Consider the following 21,515-nt stretch of genomic DNA (forward strand, 5'->3'; position numbering starts at 1 on the left):
AACCTTCTAAGATCATCTCCATTCATTTGACAAAACAATGGAGTCGTGACCTGCAGTAAAATACAACAGGATGACTGTAGAGGTTTAATGATAATCAAATGATTATGACTTTCCAAGCAGTCTGATATCCATTCAGGACTTTCCTTGCTCTCTTCAAGAGAACACCTGTTGTAGAATACCTGAGAACTAACCTGTTTCAGATTTACTGACATTCAGAATCACCAAAACAGGTCATCCAAATTGCATTCTGAAGTCATATCTGTTCATCCTCTAGAGTCCCGCCCTGAACACCAGAAACTCCTCCTCCTGTCATCATCAATCACCTGATCCACCATCTATTCATGAATCCCTGTAAACGTGTCGTTATGGGAACAGCCTGCCTTCGCCTGCGTAGTCTGAGCAGTCTAATCTGGTAGGATGAAGCAGGGATTATCTGCACACGTTACTCGAGCCAGTCTGCACAAGCCTGAGCTTACAGTACACACAGTTGCGTGGAGATGGTTGGGAATATGACACAACACCTTAACAGTGTTGATGTGGAAGAACAGAGTTTGTCTCTCAGTGAAAGAGAGTGTGTACAGACCGTGTGTGTGAATGGGGGTGGGGAATCACCAGAGCATGCAGACATCATCACGGGCTCATTTCATGCTGACAGAGTGGACATGTGTGCCTGGAGGATGATGGGTAATTGGGACGTGGTTTGAGGTTGTATGCATAACAGCAAGCTAATAAGAACAGTAAGAAAATAGAGACAAAAAATGTCCCCCCAGGCGCTTGGCAGTGTCTATACTACAAAGCTAAAACCACCCACACACACACACGCACACACACACACACACACACACACACACACAGGACATACAACCGAGTCCTGAATGGTCTGGTCCCTTTTCTGCTGCACACAAAAAGTACAATTTTCTACATAAAAAAACAAGGCATCATCTCTACATAATAAGACAAGAAGGAATCGTAACCACCAGTTCGCACCAGAGCGTGATGCCAGTATGGACCAGCATGGTGTCGCAACTGATCTACACGTTTAGCTGGCAAAAGCTTCCGGTTGTTGCACCTTTAAATCATTTCTCCTTGTTGCTGTGTAAGAGACTGAAATTGTGTGAAAAGGAAACGTGTGGAGCTATACCAGTCTAGACCATCAGTCCACGAACCAGGTCGAAAGAGCCATCAAAAACAAGGTTCTTGTGCATATAATAATTTTCCCCTTTTTGGTCAGGCCCATCCTCTACACACGTGTGTGTGTTGGGGGGGTGTCTCTGGATTTGGAGCTATTGCCCTATGAAAGTTAGAGAGTGTAAAAATTTCACCCTACCTGGCAGAGTTCGATGGTTGAAGCATATTTAACCAACAACCTTCTAAACAAATTTACTTGTATACCTTTGCTTTGTTTAATTTTTTTTGTTATTTGTAGTGCAATGAAAATGTTAATTATTAGTTTATAGCATTTAATATTTGATTTTCATAATGGTATGCCTCATCAACAGACTTTTCCATTAATTCAGCGCTTACTGTATTACTAATAATTCTTTCATGTCTGAGACATTTTTAAGATACGTACATATAACGTATGTTTGCATGTCTTTTGTAGACAGCATAATTCTACACTGCTGTAAAGGAATGTTGAAGAGATAAGACACTAAAGAAGGGAAAGGAAAGACATACAGACATTGGTCCAAAAGTGTTAGTGGCAGTTTCCAAAGGGCTAGTACTCTATCACTGGAGAGAAAGAAAGAAAAAGAGAAATATAGGAAGAAAGAAAAGGATTGATAGAGTGTAGGAGGAGAAGAGAATTGTGCTAAGAATATTGGATCTGCACTGGCAGAGAAGGAGAGAGTCCATGTGGTCCAGGGGTGTAGAAGATATGGATTTAGTACCTCAGTTGAAGGAGTCTATCTCCTATGTGCAAAGACACACTTAAACTCATTTAGCAACAGGAAGCAAAAGAAAGATATGATGGATGAGATAGAACGTGCAATATATCCACACAGACTTGTAGGCAGTTCATCAAATTCAAAAGGAAAAAAAATACAATCAAACATTCACACAAAACTACAAAAATGTTCCATCAGAATAAATCTCTACAAAGAACAATGTGTATATATCATAGATCTTATATACCAATAATTGCCATGGTCACCATTTGCTTTCTCTGTTGTCATTACATTTGGAGTTTGTGAACAATATTTGAGAAAAGCGGGAGATATTTACAGAGGAAACACAACCACACACTCACAGGATAGACGTGGGGGTGCAGAGAGACTGGGGTCCTGCAGGTGGAGGAGGTCATGGGGGGTTAGGGGTGGTGGTGTTGCAGGGTTCATCATGGGGCAGATTTACACTCCGGGGGTAGATATTCAATTATTGTGGTTTGGGCGGTCATGAACGCAGACTGGGGTAGGAAAGTTGCTTCTTAGGTGCTGAAGTAGACTGCAAGAAAAAGAGCACAGTCCTAAATTACCAGCACACCTCTTTTAGAAAGACCCTCACACACCGGCTGGGCCAAATATGCGCTGGCTGATATGTGCTGCACGGGAAACAGGTTCTCTTACCAATTATCACGATGAGCACGATCACACAAATCACCCCCAGTATAATCATCATCTACAAAGAGGAGAGGAAGAGACATCGGGGTTGACCAACAGAGAGTCTAAACCCACATTCATGTGTGCATTCGTCACCTTGAGTTACTGCACCCTAGAAACCCGTTATAGTGTATAAAGAAGGGTGAGATTGGTAGTCAGCTGTATTTAGTGCATGTCTGGTGTGATGAGGAGCACTCTTCCTCAGGACGCGTTACCTTGGCGTTCTTCCACCAGTACTTGTTCTTCAGCTTGGCGGCGCTGGTCTCGAACTGGGAGGCCCCGGCCTGAAGTGCGTCGGCCCGGTCGTCCAGTTCCGACAGCTTCTGGTCCCTCTCCAGAACCTTGTCCACGTTCACGCGCATGATGTCCACCACCTGCGGACGCGGTACTGCGGTCAGCGCACACGTTTTGAGCGGAGTTGCACAGGACTTGGGAACAGGAGTGGGTGGGGCTAGACTTGCTCTTGGGGGAGGGGGGGGTGTTTGGGGTTTGTTGGGGTTATTTTATGGCTATGGTTATGAGGTCAAGCCTAGAACAGTCACTCACTTCATCCACTTGGGCCTGTGTCTGCTGTAAGCGGCGGTTGCTGGTGAGGTTGGGAGGGGCCTGGTTACCCCCCTCTGGAGCAGGGGCACCGGCAGCGGCTGGGGCAGACCTGTCAATCAAGAAAACATAAACACAGGCCTTGGTTTAATTTTTTGTAAGTGGGAGCTGTGGAAATGGCCTGTATCGTACTTAAAAAAAATTTATTTTACACTTTTCTTTCTTCTTCCACAACATTTGCAGGTTGGAATATTTACATCACCATATTCCAACCTGCCAATCTCTTAGAATTAAGCAGCCTGTTTCTGTCACTGTGCCTTTAAGACGGACATAAGCGCGATAGGGTCTGATCTGGTTCATTGCCTTGTAGCTCTGAGTGGAAACACCCCTGAGAACTGGTGTAAGTGGGCAGGGCTAAGCGGCTGTAGGCTGAATGAGTGTATTAAAATATTAAAATAAGTATTTAAATAAGTTTGTTCTCGTGATATCAGAGAAATTGTGATTTTCAAAAGTTGTTGTTTTTGAAAGACTGTATGGACTGGGTGAAAGAATGCTTTATCTTGAAACTGTAACAATATTTAAACACTGTTTCAAAATTCTTTATTTTAATAATTCAATTTTCCATGACAGGTGCCCTTTAATTGTTTCTATTACATAAACAATATGATTTGCTCTCTCTTGACTAGTATAACCATGAAGAGCATGAGAGGGGCAGAGACGTCCAGTGGCGGAGCCAAAGGGGGGCAGGGGTGGCCACCCCCAACAGAGCCCTTGCCACCGCTAGTGCCACCCCACTGGAAATGGTCATTTTAAGAGAAAATATGTGTTTCCTTTCATTCATCATTTGTATATGGACCCTTCTGATAAAACCTTGGTCACCCTTTGGCCACTCCTTGAAAAAAAGTCTAGCTCCACCCCTGTAGACGTCTGACTGGGTTTAACAGCCTTTCTTACAGGCAACAGGGCAGAGATGCCAGGAAAACCAACTCAAACCCTTCATCAAGTGTCCTTCAGTGATCAGACCCTTGAGTCTGAGTCAGGGCCACCATTTTTAACTGCCACACACGTATATACACCCATCTGCTCAGACAGGACAGTGCTGACAATGCAACAACCTAGTTAAAACAAAGAATTCAGATGTTTGAAAATACTCTGAAAATACTGTGGCACTAGAAGGCCATGTATACGCTACCCAGAGTGAAAGGACCTGTGACAAAGAAAACCAGGTTCTCATTACTCAAATAAAGGATCAAAGGGCAATTACGCAGAATTAATAATCATATGAAATCCTTCCAATGATCAGACTCACAAGAGTAAAAAAACAGTGGAAGACTTTTAGAGCTCACGTATAAACCATCAAATCAGAACCTTCTTTTCTGATGAAATCGGACCATTGATCACACGAGGAATAATACAGTCATCGAACTTTGTCAAGTATAATTTTGACCCAGCAGACTGAATGTTGGCCCCAGCAGACTGAACCTTTTTCAATGTGCATGTTGAGTGTACAGAGACCAGTACATTGGGATTGTTAATTTAATGATTGGCCACCAGATGGCGACAGATCTCTGAATAAAGGTCACCTCTGATGCCGCCTGGTTGTAATCCTCCACAACCTCACAATTCTGAAGGGGCTTGGTGTTCTTTTTTTAACAATAACAGAATTAGTACCTTCTGTCATGGCTAAACGAACAGAGCAGATGCAATGTTGGCACACGTGGGCTCATTAAAGTAAGGCTGGCATGACAAACTCTTCAGGTTCTGGGTCTGTTCTTGCTTCTCCTTACGGCCTATATTTAGACATCAAATCCCGCACACTGCCATTTTCCCTGAGTAGAATAATCACTAATGGTACACTGGACAGACATTAATGTGTCACAAAAACCTATTACACAATACTAGAATGGCAGTACATCGTTTCAAATTAATTACAAGTCCCTTGTAGCACTGGCCAGCATGGACTGTTTTGTTTTTTTCCCCTCAACAGCAGCCAAAATGTTAAAAATTAAGCTGCAGACTACAGAATTTCAAACGAATCCACTGTATCCAGGAAAACTGTGATCACTGATTCTAAACTGTAGCTCAGCTCATAGGTCAGAGCCTGCAAGTATACAGGTGGAGAGAGGCCATCATCATTATCATGTAATATCTGATGGTTCTGCTATGTAGCTTAGCAATGTTTATAACATGACAATCACGTGACTCATATTATGCTTACAGACTGGTAAAAAATAAACCTCAGAAAATAAGATCGTTTGAATGATAGAGCCTCTATGTACACACAACGCTTAATTTAATATAAACACATGCCAAGCCAAAACAAATAATAAAAAATGCACAATTATTTGCTGAAATGTGTGGATTAATTCAAGACACATAGCTGAAGCTGAATCACATTTCACAGGTAAATGCTGTGTCATAGAGATATTCATCCAATTGGACTGATAGGGTCACGAGCAACGGCAGGGACTACACCCCCGCGCATTAGGCCTTCGTTTACGTGTGTGCGCGTGCGCGCGCGCGTGCGTCACAAACAACACACATTCTCTTTAAAAAAAATTGTAATTACACCCCCCCAAAAAATACACACACACACACTATGCAAAAGAGCAGAAAACTAATGCGATTTAAGAGCAGCTAGACTAATATTAAAATAGGCTATATGTTTTTATTATGCGCTTAAAATAAGCTGTTCATTGGCGTCATAAATATATAGACAGTACAGAGAGTATTCTGCTAAGGCTTTGGTAAATGTATGTTTTACGTTTGGGGGGTAAATGTATGTTTTACATTTGAGGGGTAATGTTTCTAGCAGGATTATCCAAAGCGTGCCCGGAAAAGCGCACCGAGAGCTCGGCCATCTTTTCTTGCGGAGGAACGTACGTGCGCCCATCGTGCCAGCCGTGTGGATAGAGCCTGTCCACACACGACCCACAGGGGTTTGGGCCGAGAAAACGCACAATATCGAGAGGATTAAATTAACTGAAAATGAACTATTCGAAAATGCAGATCATTGATTGTCCTCTTTGCCTTACAAACGCGACCAGTACCACCGTTGCCGTCCCAACCCCCATCATGTGGCCATATTAAAGATTACTGTCTACAAAACCATATCAAACTACGGGCGAGTTTGCTTTTTCATCGATGGATTGCGGTCATTTTAAGACCGTGTAGAATAAAGATAGGCCAAAGATTACCATGAAATATAAGGGCCACTGGCTACAGATAACAAATTCTGCCGTGTCTTTAAATGAAGCCCCGTTCAAATACAGATACGGACTGTAACGGTTCTGTCAGTCACATTATGTTCATAAAAATGTAAGACATTCTGAAAATTTAAGTCTTCAAATAACGTACAACCAGTTCTAACCAAGCCAGTCTAATATGGCGAATATTCCCAGTCATTGTCATCATAATTCCAAACATCGGTAGCGCCTACATAATTTAGATATATTGCAAAACATTTTACAAAAGGTTTTTCTTAAGCGAGTATTGTGCGCGAAGAGGCTGATAGGTGTGACTGTTGTTATGAAGGCCACTGGAACCGAGCACACGCTGGCTATTAATAGACTATTTATCGAATACATTATTAGATATTAGCTTATCCACTCAGGTAAAACTGTCGAAGGCTTTCAAAATACGTTAAACAGATAAGTAAATGTAGACGCAGATGTAAATGATTAATCTATATTGAAAACACCTCTGTTAGATCATTTTTACAGAATTCGCTATTGGTGTGAACAGCGCGGCTCTCGTGACCGGTTGATTCTAGACTCTCATGAAAGCGCGTACTAATTTACATCCGGAATAAAATAAGATAAAATAAACATGAATAAAAATGTAGTCATACTCACATTTCTTACTGAGATGTGTGTTTACAGGTTTTACAAATCCAACAGATATATTTCTGAACGACTATGTGGTCTGGCGTTGTTCTCCTCTCTTCGATTCACTCCTCAGGTTATTTGTAAGGTGATGTTGCGCGCAGGTCCCCCGGTGTTTGGCCGTTTTACGCGCGAGTGGGTCGAGCGCCTCGTGTATGCCGCGCCTCGCTTATACCCCTTTAATAAAGCAACGAGCTGCCTGCACTCGCGTCTCTGTCACTATGTACACAGAGAAATAGACGCTGGATGAACAAAGATGGCTCGCTGACGTCACTCGTCATCCGGGCAGCTGCAGGTTGGAGAGGCTGAAAGATGGAGGATGGAGGATGCTCTTGGTGGTCTTTGAGCGTCTGGACCCACAGGCTACGTTTAAACACGCTGCTCTTACACGACGCACGAACAACTGAAACCGTTTTAAGTCAAGGTGAAGGTTTTGTTTGGGATTTCCACACCATGCGTGATGTGTTTTAGTCTTGAGAGGATTTCAGAAATAAACAAAATGGCGGTATGAGAGGCTAACCTCCTTAGGAGAAATCCACAGATAAAGTAGACTATGCTGTTCTAATATGTCTATTCAAAAAGAGAAACGGACAATACTAAAACAGTGAAATCTTTACAGTGAAAACAGTGGAATAATGTTCCTATAATCTTCAATGAATAAGAGACTTTGACATTTTAAAATGGTCTTTATCTTTTTTCCGGGGATATGTGATGACCTATTAATAACGTAAAAGAGTAATAAATGGATGCACTTCACTCTGAATAAAAAATATTTTTGGCAGCGGTGGGATTCGAACCCACGCCCCCGAAGAGACTGGAGCCTTAATCCAGCGCCTTAGACCGCTCGGCCACGCTACCACGGAAAATAGCGTCTGCTTTACTAGTATGAACTATCTACTCTAATTATATCGTATTATATAATTTTTTCATTATTATATATTTGCAGCAGAAACTAATGTATTCTGTCACGGATTCTCTACAAAAATGGTAAACTGTTGTTATGTAGGATTACCGGAAACGTGGTCCTAATTTGGTAAATTACGTAATCACGTGCGTTCGCCCTATCGCATTTGAAATAACGCGAACATGGAATATAACTTTCTTATAACTCCTAAATAATATTCCATCGTTGTGATACTATGCCAACATTGGTGCTCTGATATTATTATATAGTAAACTTACGACAAAGCGAAATAATTGTGTGATAAATTAAAAAATCGTGCGTGTGCGTGTGTGTGTGTGTGTGTGTGTGTGTGTGTGTGTATACACTGGAGATCTAAATTAAAGAATGAACACTTGATTGTTTCAGAAATAATGTAATCTACATTTATCAACATTTAAAGGATTTTTGAAAGGGGTGCACCATGCCACTACAACAGTGTTTTACAAAATAACCAAATATATCAACATAAACCTTTATTTTTCATTAGAGAACAGCAATGACAGTGTAAGATTACAACAACAGTCAGTAATCAGTAGTTAGTGTACATGCCTTTGCTTTGAATGACTTCAGCAAATCTGCAGCCAGGACATCACTAGTCTCAAACTCAAACTTTTGGTACACTCTTGGTCTCACTCTGCTCTGTGATTTTCTTCCAGTCTCTTCCACAATTTTGTAACTGTTGTGGGTGATGTAAACAATCGAAATCGAAATAATTTTCTGTTTTACTGAGAAAGGTAGCTGCGCACCAAAGTTGCGCTGAACTACCGTTTGCTTACACGAGACTTCTCACACAAGCTTGAATGCCAGAGATCGTTCTGACTCACGGAGCATGTGCATGCCTCGACCAATAGTGAAGCGTTTCAGCCACGCCCCCAGTTTGTTTTTCGTACAAAACTCATTTAAAATGAGGTCTGTTCTAAACTATAGACATTTAAACGCACGTATAATATTATATATGGTTCCTGGTGTACGATAGACCGTCTGATATATATGTACTTAATATTTAGAGCGATAGAAAGTCTGTATTTTGAAATCCTCCAATTGGAGCGCCGCAATTGTCTTTATGCTAATATAGAAAAACCCGAAAGAATTTTCGTTTCATTCACCGAAATATACATTTTAGCAGTTTTTGTTTTAACTTTATTTAGATTGTTTAAATAAAATATATTGGTTCAGTTTTTCGTGTTCGTATTTTAATAACACATCACCATGAATGAAAATTCCTTTTCATTCGGTAAGTGCAGCCGTTGTTGGTTTGTTAAGGTATATCAGTAAGGTATATCCTTACCTGTTGTCTTAGAAATAAGACTTCAGTACATGATGATTGGGTTTTATGAATGCGTGATTATGTCCCGCATTTATCAAGGAACAGCAACTCCTTGGTAAATCCTATCTGATCTCTTTATTGTGGTGAAAAAATAAGATTGAAACCTGTTTCTTTTATCTTTATTAGATGTTCTTATTACATGTGAATTTTTTTTGTGTTTGTTGGTGTAATTGGTGTTTATTTTTTTCATTACGTTTTTGCGCACTCGAGTTTTCTTGTTTTAATTGTTCTTTTATTCTACAACTTGTATCGAGGAGAGTAAACACACGGAGTCCACGGACGAGGTGGCCGAGTGGTTAAGGCGATGGACTGCTAATCCATTGTGCTCTGCACGCGTGGGTTCGAATCCCATCCTCGTCGGGCTTTAATTATTTTGTTGTGAAGTATCTTTTTAGATATAGACAACTGTGACTGTCGTTAGCGTGTTATCCACCGCTAAATCAACCAATCAAAAGGAAGTGTGGACTGCTGCAGTCTGCGGTCTCATGCTACAGGTACAGCTGTGATTTTTATTTGGTTATTATAGTTCTTCTCTTCACATACGTGTGTATACATGACTGAACATACCTGTTGGTGTCGCAGCAGGTGTTCCCAGCCCTTTCTAAGAAATAAATGTTACAATCGGCCGCTATGTGGCGCCGTGGCTTAGTTGGTTAAAGCGCCTGTCTAGTAAACAGGAGATCCTGGGTTCGAATCCCAGCGGTGCCTTTTGAGGTCTTCACAGTTTCTAAAACCTTCAGGATAGTACTCAAATAACGTGAAAAAAAACCACCCAACGGATTGAATGTACATAATGGCGTTCAATTGCAATACACTTAATGTAAACGTATTTCACAAATATCTCTGCAAAGTGTATATATTTCACGAGCAACGTAAGAATGTATTAAGCTGCCGTCACCGTTCTTGCTAACACACTGTAGGTGCCCACCGTACATGAAACCACACGAGCAAATGTGACCTACATGGAATAACTTGATCACTGTGAACTACAGAATGACTATCCAGGGTAGGTGCCCACCAAAAAAGAATTCAGACAGAGAAGGTACATTTTATTACATTGCATTTGATTAACGACATTTCACTGTAAATGTCGAACAAAATGTATTTATGAAATTACATAATTAAAAACAGACTGGCAGCGGTGGGATTCGAACCCACGCCTCCGGAGAGACTGGAGCCTAAATCCAGCGCCTTAGACCGCTCGGCCACGCTACCTGCATGCCGCCGTTTGAGAGTACAGCATATCGGTCATGTGTATTTACGAACGCAGACATAAATAAAAAAAGTAAACACAGAAGTAAACTCTAAATAAGAGGATTCTAATGTTAAATACGCATGTATGTTTTTCCAGTTCGCGCAGCTCAGTCATCACCCGCCACTCAAAAGCGATGACACTGTTGCTGTCTAGCTTGCTAACCTCCTAAAAATTGTGCGAGTCACGTATTTTGTTTACATACTTCATATTTACAGTTTACCCCACTGCCTGAAGTGGAAAATATAGCAAGTTCTGCAATGTTACAGTAGCTACTGCTACTTTACCCACTTCCGGTTTATGCTAGACTGGATTAGCAGGTGTGTGGAGTCTTATTCTCTGGCTTTGCAGAACCAGTGTGGTCTTCATTATCTTTTGCCATCTTCTCTACCATTCTGTGTGGGGAGTGTTGCTGAAGAGACACTCACAGGCTTGGCAGGGCTCTCAGTCAAGCAGTCAGGGTCCCAGTAAGGATCACAGTCATACTCCATTCTTTTTATAATGATTGGAGAGGCAGGTGGAGCAGCAGACGGCCTTTTGGCTGGTGTCTCTAGCTTAGGTGGTGGAGGAGGGGGCTCCATAGCTGCTCCGAGCTTACAGTCTGGGTGATAGCGTGGGTCACACGCAACAGGGACGGCTCCAGAGGGCAGATACACTACATGAGGCTTGCAGAGAGGGTCTTTGGGATTGCAGAGGTATGTGACGTTTGCCCGAGAGAGAGGTGGAGGTTTGGTGGGGTTTGGAGGTGGGGGCTTGGTGACCAGATGAGAGAGGGGAGATCGGTTGGTGTTGGTAAACTGGAGTCCAAGAGCATTCTGGTACTTAGATGCATCTGTGCCATAGATGTGCTCTAGATGGCGCATTTGCTGGTACAGTATTCTGATCCTGTCGACCTCGTAGAGCTGTTAGAGAGCAAGAAAACAGATGATGCAAAAAATCAGAAGAAACACCACATGTGCCAGTTCCCTCCAGGACTGGAGTCTGATACCCTTGAACTAGAGTCAGAAACTGTTTGCCAGTACAGCACCAATGATTGCATCAACACAGACCACAGACAATTCACAGGAAACATTATATCAAGTCAGAGAACTCTTCATCTCACCCCCTCATGATGCCCGATGCTGCTGTAGTAACTGTAGTAGGCCTGGAAGTTTGGGTCTTGGTGGTACCACTTGGGGTCAGCATTGCGCCGGGGTCGTGAGTGTTTGAGGAAGTTGTGGGCTTGGGCTGAATCAGTGCTCACAACATCCACAGAGGACCTGGATACTGGGTATTAATACATCACTATACATATTCAGCAGACGCCTTCCCAGTGTCATCAGTGAACTGTGATTTGGACACATGAAATATCCTGGTCTGAGGAATTTTACAGTGTAGCCCAGAAAACATGTTGTGAATGTAAGTAGACTGATCTCCTGACAAAGGGTCTATCTCAATTCAGGGGCTGCAGCCTACGTAGACCACATAGACCGCAGCCCACAGAGGCCAAACACTTCGAAGGCCGGGTAGGCTGCATCTCACGGCTGTTAAATGAAACAATCTAGTCTTCGCAAGACGTATGTTTGCCTGACCACGCTCTGCCCCGTTACATACGTGTTAGCGAGCTGTCCGACAAATATCACATCACCCACAAATGCCTAAAAGAAAATGCGTTGAACATGTATTCACATGTTTGGCGGGAAGTATAACTTTATAACAAAATTCTATTTATTTTTAAAAACGTTACACTTTAGTAAATACTCAAAGCACAGGTTTACCTGCAATATCATTAATAACTGGCATGTTACTTAGCATCTCATTGCAGTATAAATGTCCATATTTTAAAAATACTGACATTTAAAAACGAATTCTTCGGCCCGTACACTAGACTCCGCCATGTCGCCTGTTTATTGTTCATAGAGCAATGGATCCTGGGATATCGTGGGACGCGAAGGATACTCAGATGCATCGTTTTCGGGGTTTTGAAGGCTACATTCGTCGGCCGCATAAGAAGGAGCCCACGAATTGGGACAGCCTTGGCGCGGCGCAGTGACGTAACCGGCCTACAAATACACACTTCGTGGGCTGCAGCCCCTGAATTGAGATACACCCAAAGTGATGCTGATGTGTGTTACGTATTTTTCATAGTATTATATTTTATTTTTATGAACTATTTCTTAGATATTTGTATTGTTTCTAATGCAGATTGAATTTTAAATGTAAACATGTGCTCCCCCAAAAAGGTAATTAGCATTATTCATATTAAGATGATTAGTATTACATTCCTTAAGGCTACTAAGGAACATGTATTAGCTTCCTCATTGTCAGTTGAGACTAAGTTTGCCTGTAGAACTAAATGATATAAAATTATAATTTAAACAATGCAAGTCATAATTTAAAGTTACAGATGAAAACAGCCAAATAACTTACTTGGCAATATCAAGAAACAGGAGAGTGTCCCAAAGATGGAATTTATAGGGGTCATCTTTCATACCTGCAGAAAGTTAAAGTTATAATATGAAAATCATTAGATTTCCTATAACATTGCAACAGTGATCCTCTTTTATTCAGGGGTTTTCCATAGTTACTGCAATCTCAGCTACTGATCACCTCATGTAAATTTAGTTTGTGGATACAAACAGCTTCAGTGTCTATTCTGTTTTCCATCTGTTATCCACCACTGTGCCTGACTGTTGCACATAAACACCGAGCCCAGATAAACCAAACAGAATCCTACCTTGATCTCCTTTCCCTGCTCACTGGTATGAAAAGGAACAAAGAATAAGTACCTGAATGTGGAACACTGATTATTATGCTTATCATTCTTATTGGCTGTGGGATTGGGTTGCTCCTCCCCAGCATTTAACTCCTCCCACTACTGGCAACACAAAGAGTGTAATCTAAGAGCAAATTTCAAAGGCTAGTTAAATCCCCCCCCCACGTTACAAACCACTAAAATCCAGAATTCAAACAGAGCTGAAACTAAAACAATGTTGAAGAACGTTGCAGATTCCTACACATACAAAGTACACAACAGCATAACATCTGTCCACTGTGATGTAAATCATCTCACGTATCCAGAGGTGGATGTTGTGGTCATCAACACACAAACGTCTCTGTCCTGCCTGCTGGTCCCGTCTGGCCTCGCAGATCATTCAGATGCATGTTAAAAGTTCCAGTTGTGCAATAAGTCCCTAAGCTTTAAAGGGTAAAACAGCAAAGCTTCAAAATTAACCCTTCTCTGTAGACAAACAGCTGGACATCGCACTTAAAAATCTGGCCTTATACTCAAGCAAACAGGAATACTTTTTTGGCATGGCATATAACCATAAAATCTGACTACGTCTTGTGTGGCAAATCAAATGCATATGGATTAAAATGACTGCTTAGAAATATGCAACATTTATACAAAAAAGCCATTGAAAATTATAAACAAGTCTATGGGTACAGAGGATATGGCATGTGTTTACTGTAGAGGCAGAAAGAGGACGTGAGAGGTTCCTTCGACAGGTGTGACTGCAGGGACCAGGAATGTTAACCCTGTCCATAGCAAGGGCTGATTATGGCGATAATGACCCCACTGCAACGGGGTAATAACAGTGATCAAATAGGCTCTGATAATAACACACAGTGCTGTCTCATTATCATCCTATACTTTTCAAATGCATATTTATGTATCATAAATAAGCATACTTCAAATATATCAGGTTACACTCAAGGGCTTAAGATCAGGGGTCAGTCAGCTCTAAATCAGAATCTGTACCAATAGGACCAATAGGACCTGTAACCTGCAGAACCATAGGATTAAATTAAGAATTAATGAATACAAATGGGATCATAAAGGCACCTAATGCAGAAGAAGGATTCAAAGAAAAGGAAGAAAGAATAATATATGGCAACTCCATTATAATGTGTCTGGGCTATATTAGCGTCGCTAGCAATGTAGCTACTTATGATAAAGTCCTAACATTACAACTCAAGTTTTCATCAAGTGACTTTCTCCATATTATTTTAATATTGATTACTTAATGCCGTTTGCTATGTTTGCAGAATTAGCAAAACATTGCGCATCAAATGTACCGTCGTTTAGTGTGCCATCATTGACGGAGATTAATCAGGGATCATTTCTATGCGTCAAGTTTTTTTAAGCGCATCTGATGTTACGATTTATGGCCTACCCTCGCGGCCCCGCCCACGTCTGCCCCACTGTCCCGCCCACTTCTCATCCCTACAAGTGCACAAATCAATTTTACAACCGTAGGCCACCGAGATACAAGTATATGTTGCAAAAGTCGAGGCGGGCAGATTTGAAGTTGTGCTGAATTTGAGTACATTTTCTGTGATGTAATTTTTAACATTCACGCTCAGATTTTTAATCGTTTATTTTGAAGTTTCAAGTTTTCATATCAAAAATACACGTGCAACTTTTAGTTTACAAGTCCCATATTAAAATACAAGTACAGATTTTGTTTTACAAGTTCTCTAAGTTCTCAAATGAGGTCCTTCTTCAAGCTCTCTAGTTGTGCCATATTTACCTCCACCTTTACTTCTGAGTTTCTGTTGCCCAGAGGTTACGCCGTGGCGCCCTGGAGCAGGATCCTGACCACAAGGTGGCAGTAGTGCATCACAGATCCTGACCACAAGGTGGCAGTAGTGCATCACGGATCCTGACCACAAGGTGCCAGTAGTGCATCACGGATCCTGTCCACAAGGTGGCAGTAGTGCATCACGGATCCTGACCACAAGGTGGCAGTAGTGCATCACGGATCCTGTCCACAAGGTGGCAGTAGTGCATCACGGATCTCTATCGGCTTACAATTCAAGACAAAACACCGCCGGTTGTTTGGAATGACAGTACAGAGGTCCAGCTAACTATGTTACATATGTTATCTAGCTAGTTAATAATAGTTCGTTTTCTTCACTATAGCTGTGTTATGTTGTTTTCCCTCCCGTAGGTGAATAGTTTCACCACGACGATAGAAATTGCAGCTCAGTACAGCGGAATAATGCTGTTTACACACAAACACAGCTAACTAGCAGCTAGCGCCGCGGCTACCCGGCTGGTTCCGTCACCGACCCGCAGCTCGAACCGCCCGCGTGTGGAAACATGATGATCTCTCAAGTGTTCATTTTGTCCTCTCAAGGCGACCATCTAATATACAAAGACTGTATCCTAACGCTTTACTCGCTGGGTTGAGATACATATGTTGAGCCACTGTATCGTGTATTTTATTGTATGTTCCTTGAATCTCTCCACCAGTCCGCGGGGAAGCCTCAAAAGATTCAATCAACATTTTCTACGAGCTAGTTTCGAGTCTGAGCGGTGACCAGCCTCCTGTGGTCGTGGTGATCTACTTGTTTGCTTGGGTTCATAGTATGCAGTTAATCACAGTCAAAACCGTCGGGATAACCGTCCTACTTTATGTCCCCAGAGGCACAAAACGCTGAACTTCATTCATGTCCGACACGGTGGACTGTACTGGGTGGCGTCCACGAAGGCCAGTCCGTCTCCCTTCACTATAATAGAGTTTCTCAATAGGTAAACGAGCCCTGGTGTGCGTCTCCCCACAGTTCTGCTGTTCTTCATCCACCTAACTAATGAATGAATGTTCACTTTGTGTCTACAACATACCGCTTGGTGTAAAGACATTTCATACTACTATTCTAATTCGAAATGGGAATGTTATTATCTGCATTTTGGCAATCCAGGATTGTTTAGAGGTCCAGATAATTTGACTGTTACAGGTACTGCCATCTGCTGGCTACAGATATTAACATGACCTCAGTTATGAAGTTATGCCAGTGGAGTTAAAATCTTAAATCTTTTGTCACGTACAAATAACAATTTTCAGCTCTATCTATCTGTCATATTTGTATCTACATGTATATGCAGCCTTATCACATGGTTACAATGAGTTTTATATACGGTTTTGGCTAAAACATTGCTTGTGTGTAACATCACTTTATACCCTGTGATGCAGATGTGGACGTGCGGTTCTTCTAGAGGCTCTTTGCTCACAGGGATTTGGAGTAGTTCAGTCTGATGGTTTAATGTTTTTCATGGGTTTTAGGCTGGCAGCTCTAACTAAGGACTATTGCGGCAACCTGAGTGAGAAGTCTGTACGGATGAACTTTGCTCTGATCTATGAGTTGCTGGATGAGATGGTGGTTAGTGTTGCGTTCATTCATTTTACAAATATGTATTGTCAAAACATTGTGTTCATTCACTCTTACCCTCTGGATTCAAACCTCCTTCTCTCTTTGACTCTGAACATTAGGACTACGGCTACATACAGACGACCTCCACCGACGTCCTGAAGAACTTCATTCAGACAGAGGCGGTGACCTCCAAGCCCTTCAGTCTGTTTGACCTCAGCAACGTTGGTCTGGTACAACTTGGTCTTTGATAGATTAAAAAAAAACCCTCTAATCTTTTTTCCAGCCATTCTTTTTTCACAATGATACGCAGCCAGATACAGTGACACGCAGCCAATGACCGAGCAGCCATTCTCACACTTTACTGAGCAAACCCATATGGCTACAAAAGTGTCTGTGAGTGTGGAGTCCATTCACGCGGCCTGTCTCCTTCCTTCACAGTTCGGAGCTGAGACCCAGCAGAGTAAAGTGGCTCCCAGCACGGCTGCTAGCCGTCCAATCACGTCCAGTCGTGGTGAGCAGGTAAGTCCTGACCTCTCTCCACGCACCAGAGCAGCAGCTGAGACCGACTGATGTAGCAGGAGGTTGCTGGAGTGAAGAAGCTCAGGACTGCTCTGTGAGGTTTACGAGTGCTCTGTGAGGCTCACGAGTGCTCACACGCATGTGTGGCCTGTTTGCCATCAAACTGCTGCTCACACACCTGGTTATTTTCACTTAATCTAGTTTCATAAAACCTTCTTTATTACCTTAATGCGGTTTGTTCCTTGGCATGCTATGTTATTTATACTAGAATAATAACAGATACATTAAGAGGTTAAAAAAAAGGTGTCCTGGGGCAGGAAATACTGAATGAATAGTATTGGGTCATTTCAAGGCCAGAGCGGGTGATCAGAGATGTGATTTGATACCCATACTGAGTCACAACAGACACTAGAATTAAAATCACTCCTGTAATGCAGATCAGAAGTGAGTTAAGGTGAGGTTAATAGCAGCACTCCTGGAGTGATTTTATATTACCAAGTAATCTGATTTTTGAGTTCATTAGCAAGTCCAGATGGTTAAAATGAAATGTGGAAGAGGACTTTTTCTGAACCTGAAAATTCCCCTTCAGTTACAATTTTTATGCTGCCACTGGCTTGAATTTGTGGCTAAATAATGCTAATTGTGTGTGTGTGTGTGTGTGTGTGTGTGTGTGTGTGTGTGTGTGTGTTCGTGTTCATGTACATGCAGGGAGGGAAGAATGAGATCTTTGTGGATGTTGTGGAGAGGCTGTCTGTTGTAATCGGCTCCAATGTGAGTAGCACACTTTCATGCCCCGTCTAGATGACCTGTGTGAGCCAGACAGAAGCATCAGTGATTAATTCTGTCTGTCTGATCCTGTCTGCCTGCTTCTTCCAGGGAGTTCTGATGAAGGCAGACGTGGAGGGAGAGATACGTGTGAAGTGTTTTCTACCAACCTGTTCAGGTGCGCTAACCTACGTCATCTGGATCCCTCATGTTTACTGAACGTTTAGTTAATTGTTTGCATCATCTCTTCTCTCTCTGTGCTTCTCACACTTTGTACTGTAGAGATGAGGATTGGCCTCAATGAGGAGTTCAGTATAGGGAAGACTCAGCTGAGAGGTAAGATTACCCTTGACTGTCTACTAGTCTGTGAACAGATACTGTTGGGGCTGATGTTGACTGTTTACTGTTGTGTGTTTATTGTTTACTGGTGCCCTCTGCGTCAGGCTATGGGGCAGCTGTGCGCGTTGATGAGTGCAGTTTCCACCAAGCCGTCAAACTCGATGAGTTTGATACATATAGGATTTTGAAAGTCTGTCCCAGCCAAGGAGAAGTAAAGCCAAAACACACATACGCATCTCTGTCCTATTAAAATGACAAAGCCGAAAAATAGGTGCGTGTCTCTCTCTCTCTCTCTCTCTCTCTCTCTCTCTCTCTCTCTCTCTCTCTCTCTCTCTCTCTCTCTCTCTCTCTCTCTCAGCAAACCCTAATGCAGTACCAGCTGAGTGACGAGCTCCCCTGTCCTCCTCCATTCCGTCTCTTCCCCACGGTGGAGAAGGATTTTGGGAGCAGGTACCCAGTGGGCTTCAGCACCTGCCTTCACACTGACAACTCAACACTGACTAGCATGTTCCGTAACGGAGACTAAACGTGTCCCTCACGTGTCCCTCACATGTCCCCTCCGTCTCCCCATAGGCTGCTGATCTTCCTCAAGCTGCGCTGTGACCTGCTGCCTAAGAGGTACGTTAATGGTGTCCAGTTTGAACCTGCCGTGTGTGGCCCCTTCTTACTGGGAGAATGTACAATGTGTCCCACTGTCTTCTGTTCCCACAGCGTGGCGATAAATGTCTCCGTTACTGTCCCTGTCCCCAAGGGTTCCTTAAGGTACGGAAACAAAACACACAAATAATGTCATGGCTGTAATGCTGTGGTCATCTCTCAACCCGCCGCTCTCTCTCTCTCTCCCAGCCTCTCGCAGGAGCTGAGCAGCGCGGAGCAGACGGCCGAGCTGGACCCCAGGAGGAAGGCCGTGGTGTGGACCATACCGCGCTTCCCTGGAGGAGCTCAGCTCTCCGCACTCTTCAAGGTCACTCTGGATTTTAACGCGGTTTTCCAGCGTCTTCCCACTCACGTAGTGATATACAGGCAGATGAACATGTATCTGACCACTGGGTGTGCTGGCACAAGTTTTGTTTATATGTGTTTATACATTATTTCTTACCAGACCGTTTATGTTATCAGAAGGATCTTAAACGTGTTACTAGGTCTTCAAGAACCTTAATCATTACTGACTTGTCCCATAGGTGGAGGTTCCGAGGCTTAGCTCCGCCTCCTTCTTAGAGGTGGGTCCCATCAGCATGAGCTTCGAGTTGCCCAAGTACACCTGCACTGGCCTGCAGGTGCGCTTCCTACGTCTCTCCCCCACCCACCCAGGCCTGTCGCAGCGCTGGGTCCGCTACGTCACACACTCCGACTCCTACACCATCCGCATCTGACCCCGCCCTCACACGCCCGACACGAGCACCGGGCCAGGGCTGAAAACGCCACCCGGCCCAAGTTGACCACACATGGGAGGAGCCTGGATACTTGTTGGTAGCAAGAGCCCTCCACAGATACTGAGGAGAAATCACACCCAGAGTCAGTTTTCCAGTGAGATTTGTTGGTGGAGACTTGGAATATATCCGTGTAAAGTTTTGTTTATGGAACTGGTTTGCACCTCATTGGAAACATCAGAGGACGGGCTGTCGTTTTTAACTGTGCAGTTTTTGAACTTTGACACAGTTGCCTCAGATAAGCTACTGTATGCAAATGAAAGAACCACCACCCACAACATTTAAAAAGTTTTTTGTCTTACAGCAATAGTAACCACAACATCGTGTTTCTTTTCACATGCAGCCTAATTTGGTGGTCTAATCTGATTTGTTCTAGTCCCTTTTTTGTTTTTAGAAGTCAAGAATTGGTCAAGAATCACTAAAATGTCTACGAGATAAATTATCGGTTGTATTTCGGCCTCAATCCATCGGTTGGATTACGGCCTTCATTGGGGGAACCTTCTGCAGTCTCCCTCTGGACCAATAAAGTTACATCTACCTTAAAATTGCAGAAATTAGCTCCATTAGTATTATTTTTGAAAAGTTTTAAATATGTGTCTTTGATGTTTTAAATGTGTGCACTTAATTATAGTCATGAAGTGTTTGAAATGTGCAAAAATATTTGAAATGATCCCCTCGCGTGATTTTAAGGCTGCGTGTCACTGAGCACACAGACGTGCCAGAATGAGTTGAAGTTGAAGCTGATGATCCGTATTACTGTTCTGCTCCCTCGCGCCCCCTGCTGGAGCTTCTGTCTCCTCTCCGCTTAACTCAGTCGGATCTCAAAGAAAATCACTAGTCTTCAGTCCATCTGGAATTCATTTAAGGTCCCAGTATGTAACAAGATAAGTGATTTCGCTGAATTCCCCCGTCCCCGCCTTTTAAAATGAAGAAATTAGGCGCTCTTATGCAAGATTACATCAAACATACCACAGTGACCCCTGGCAGGACCCGTACCAGTTCAAGTCCTGCAATCAAATCTCCCAGAAAATACCCAGATTTAGAAAAGACCCTCTAGACAATTTCTTTCATGCGTAAAGCTAAAATGAAACGCTTACAATTGCAATAGAATGATGAAACAGCAATTTCCTATATGTATAGCGATACGAATATGTGTCCCATCATATAACAAATCTGTTGAGAACTGACTTGACTAGATCTTTTCGTGTGTAATAATAATAAAAGCTGCAATTCACTCATGTAAAAATAGACGGCGTGGTTTAAGGCACCCCCTAGTGGGGTGAAGTAAACACCTCCGTCCTCATGGATAGACTGCAGTCTCCACAAAAGCCCGTAGAAACATTTTTAAAGCCTGTAAACACCTTCAGTTTGTTAAGGCTTGTCGTCATATACCTTTTATAAATTGTCTCTAATCTGGAGATTAGAAATATTAATAAGTACCGCTGCTAAGAATTTATATAGGTACATATATAATGTGTAAAAGGAGTCCATGCCAACAAGTGAACACAACCCAGTCGTGAGTGTAGTCAAGTAGCGGGGTTATGCAAACACACCCCCTGTTTACCTTTCATCACGCCCGACTTTGATTGGAGGTCTGAAGTTGTCAATCAAAGTGGGCGTGTACCGAGCGTACCGTGGTTACTTTCGGATACGGTCGGCGTGGAGGCCGCGCTACAACTCACTTGCTCCTGGAAACCTGAGGCATGGTCCGATCCGCACATCCCTCCCCGGTTCTGTACGACACGGACTTCTCTCCACGTAACTGGGTTTTCACGGTG

At 42.8% G+C, this 21,515-nt stretch overlaps 3 protein-coding genes and 5 non-coding genes across 10 annotated transcripts; 4 read left to right on the top strand and 4 right to left on the bottom strand.

Annotated features, from left to right (window-relative positions):
- Positions 1-1,402: 1,402 nt before the first annotated feature.
- On the bottom strand, positions 1,403-7,485 carry vamp2 (vesicle-associated membrane protein 2). The gene is made up of 5 exons (XM_077019435.1): positions 6,995-7,485; positions 3,144-3,252; positions 2,813-2,971; positions 2,565-2,616; positions 1,403-2,442 (listed from the first exon to the last, which is right to left on the bottom strand). Coding segments are annotated over exons 1-5 (339 nt in total). The 5' UTR covers positions 6,997-7,485; the 3' UTR covers positions 1,403-2,425.
- A 315-nt stretch (positions 7,486-7,800) lies between these two features.
- trnal-aag (transfer RNA leucine (anticodon AAG)) lies at positions 7,801-7,882 on the bottom strand. The gene has a single exon. It is a non-coding gene; the product is annotated as a tRNA-Leu (tRNA).
- Positions 7,883-9,232: 1,350 nt separating this feature from the next.
- LOC143526271 (U8 small nucleolar RNA) lies at positions 9,233-9,365 on the top strand. Its single transcript, XR_013133849.1, has one exon. It is a non-coding gene; the product is annotated as a U8 small nucleolar RNA (small nucleolar RNA).
- Positions 9,366-9,572: 207 nt separating this feature from the next.
- Positions 9,573-9,654, top strand: trnas-gcu (transfer RNA serine (anticodon GCU)). Its single transcript has one exon. It is a non-coding gene; the product is annotated as a tRNA-Ser (tRNA).
- A 274-nt stretch (positions 9,655-9,928) lies between these two features.
- trnat-agu (transfer RNA threonine (anticodon AGU)) lies at positions 9,929-10,002 on the top strand. Its single transcript has one exon. It is a non-coding gene; the product is annotated as a tRNA-Thr (tRNA).
- Positions 10,003-10,427: 425 nt separating this feature from the next.
- trnal-uag (transfer RNA leucine (anticodon UAG)) lies at positions 10,428-10,509 on the bottom strand. Its single transcript has one exon. It is a non-coding gene; the product is annotated as a tRNA-Leu (tRNA).
- and3 (actinodin3) lies at positions 10,479-21,486 on the bottom strand. Of its 2 annotated transcripts, XM_077019441.1 has the most exons (6): positions 21,302-21,419; positions 13,599-13,724; positions 13,263-13,284; positions 12,956-13,019; positions 11,649-11,812; positions 10,479-11,448 (listed from the first exon to the last, which is right to left on the bottom strand). In XM_077019441.1, exons 4-6 carry the CDS (start codon positions 13,008-13,010, stop codon positions 10,915-10,917), a joined length of 753 nt encoding a protein of 250 aa, XP_076875556.1. In that variant the 5' UTR covers positions 13,011-13,019; positions 13,263-13,284; positions 13,599-13,724; positions 21,302-21,419; the 3' UTR covers positions 10,479-10,914. The 2 variants fall into 2 exon arrangements, with proteins under 2 accessions (XP_076875556.1, XP_076875554.1); XM_077019439.1 differs by lacking the exon at positions 21,302-21,419 and adding an exon at positions 21,420-21,486 and having other exon boundaries at positions 12,956-13,724.
- Positions 15,241-20,296, top strand: ap4m1 (adaptor related protein complex 4 subunit mu 1). 2 transcript variants are annotated; one of them, XM_077019438.1, is made up of 16 exons: positions 15,241-15,387; positions 15,481-15,693; positions 15,786-15,871; positions 15,958-16,064; positions 16,597-16,693; positions 16,804-16,914; positions 17,123-17,203; positions 17,912-17,974; positions 18,080-18,146; positions 18,251-18,304; positions 18,412-18,518; positions 18,666-18,757; positions 18,881-18,925; positions 19,019-19,069; positions 19,154-19,271; positions 19,489-20,296. In XM_077019438.1, the coding sequence occupies exons 2-16, from the start codon at positions 15,633-15,635 to the stop codon at positions 19,678-19,680; spliced, it is 1,332 nt and encodes a 443-aa protein (XP_076875553.1). In that variant the 5' UTR covers positions 15,241-15,387; positions 15,481-15,632; the 3' UTR covers positions 19,681-20,296. The 2 variants fall into 2 exon arrangements, with proteins under 2 accessions (XP_076875553.1, XP_076875552.1); XM_077019437.1 differs by having other exon boundaries at positions 15,341-15,693.
- Positions 21,487-21,515: the final 29 nt, after the last annotated feature.

Source organism: Brachyhypopomus gauderio, chromosome 10 (assembly GCF_052324685.1).
Source record: "Brachyhypopomus gauderio isolate BG-103 chromosome 10, BGAUD_0.2, whole genome shotgun sequence".
Taxonomy (NCBI): Eukaryota; Metazoa; Chordata; class Actinopteri; order Gymnotiformes; family Hypopomidae; genus Brachyhypopomus; species Brachyhypopomus gauderio.

Bases quoted from the DNA above. Each gene is read 5' to 3' on its own strand.
- and3 (XM_077019439.1), bottom strand. From the start codon at position 13,010: ATGACCCCTATAAATTCCATCTTTGGGACACTCTCCTGTTTCTTGATA. The intron at 11,813-12,955 runs GTAAGTTATTTG...ATTAATACCCAG, and splicing joins CTGTTTCTTGATATTGCCAA to TATCCAGGTCCTCTGTGGAT. The intron at 11,449-11,648 runs GTGAGATGAAGA...GCTCTCTAACAG, and splicing joins GCATCGGGCATCATGAGGGG to CTCTACGAGGTCGACAGGAT.
- vamp2 (XM_077019435.1), bottom strand. The intron at 2,972-3,143 runs GTGAGTGACTGT...CCGCGTCCGCAG, and splicing joins CACAGGCCCAAGTGGATGAA to GTGGTGGACATCATGCGCGT. The intron at 2,617-2,812 runs GTAACGCGTCCT...TCCTCTTTGTAG, and splicing joins ACTGGTGGAAGAACGCCAAG to ATGATGATTATACTGGGGGT.
- ap4m1 (XM_077019438.1), top strand. From the start codon at position 15,633: ATGATGATCTCTCAAGTGTTCATTTTGTCCTCTCAAGGCGACCATCTA. The intron at 16,694-16,803 runs GTTAGTGTTGCG...TCTGAACATTAG, and splicing joins AGTTGCTGGATGAGATGGTG to GACTACGGCTACATACAGAC. The intron at 19,070-19,153 runs GTACGGAAACAA...TCTCTCTCCCAG, and splicing joins GTCCCCAAGGGTTCCTTAAG to CCTCTCGCAGGAGCTGAGCA.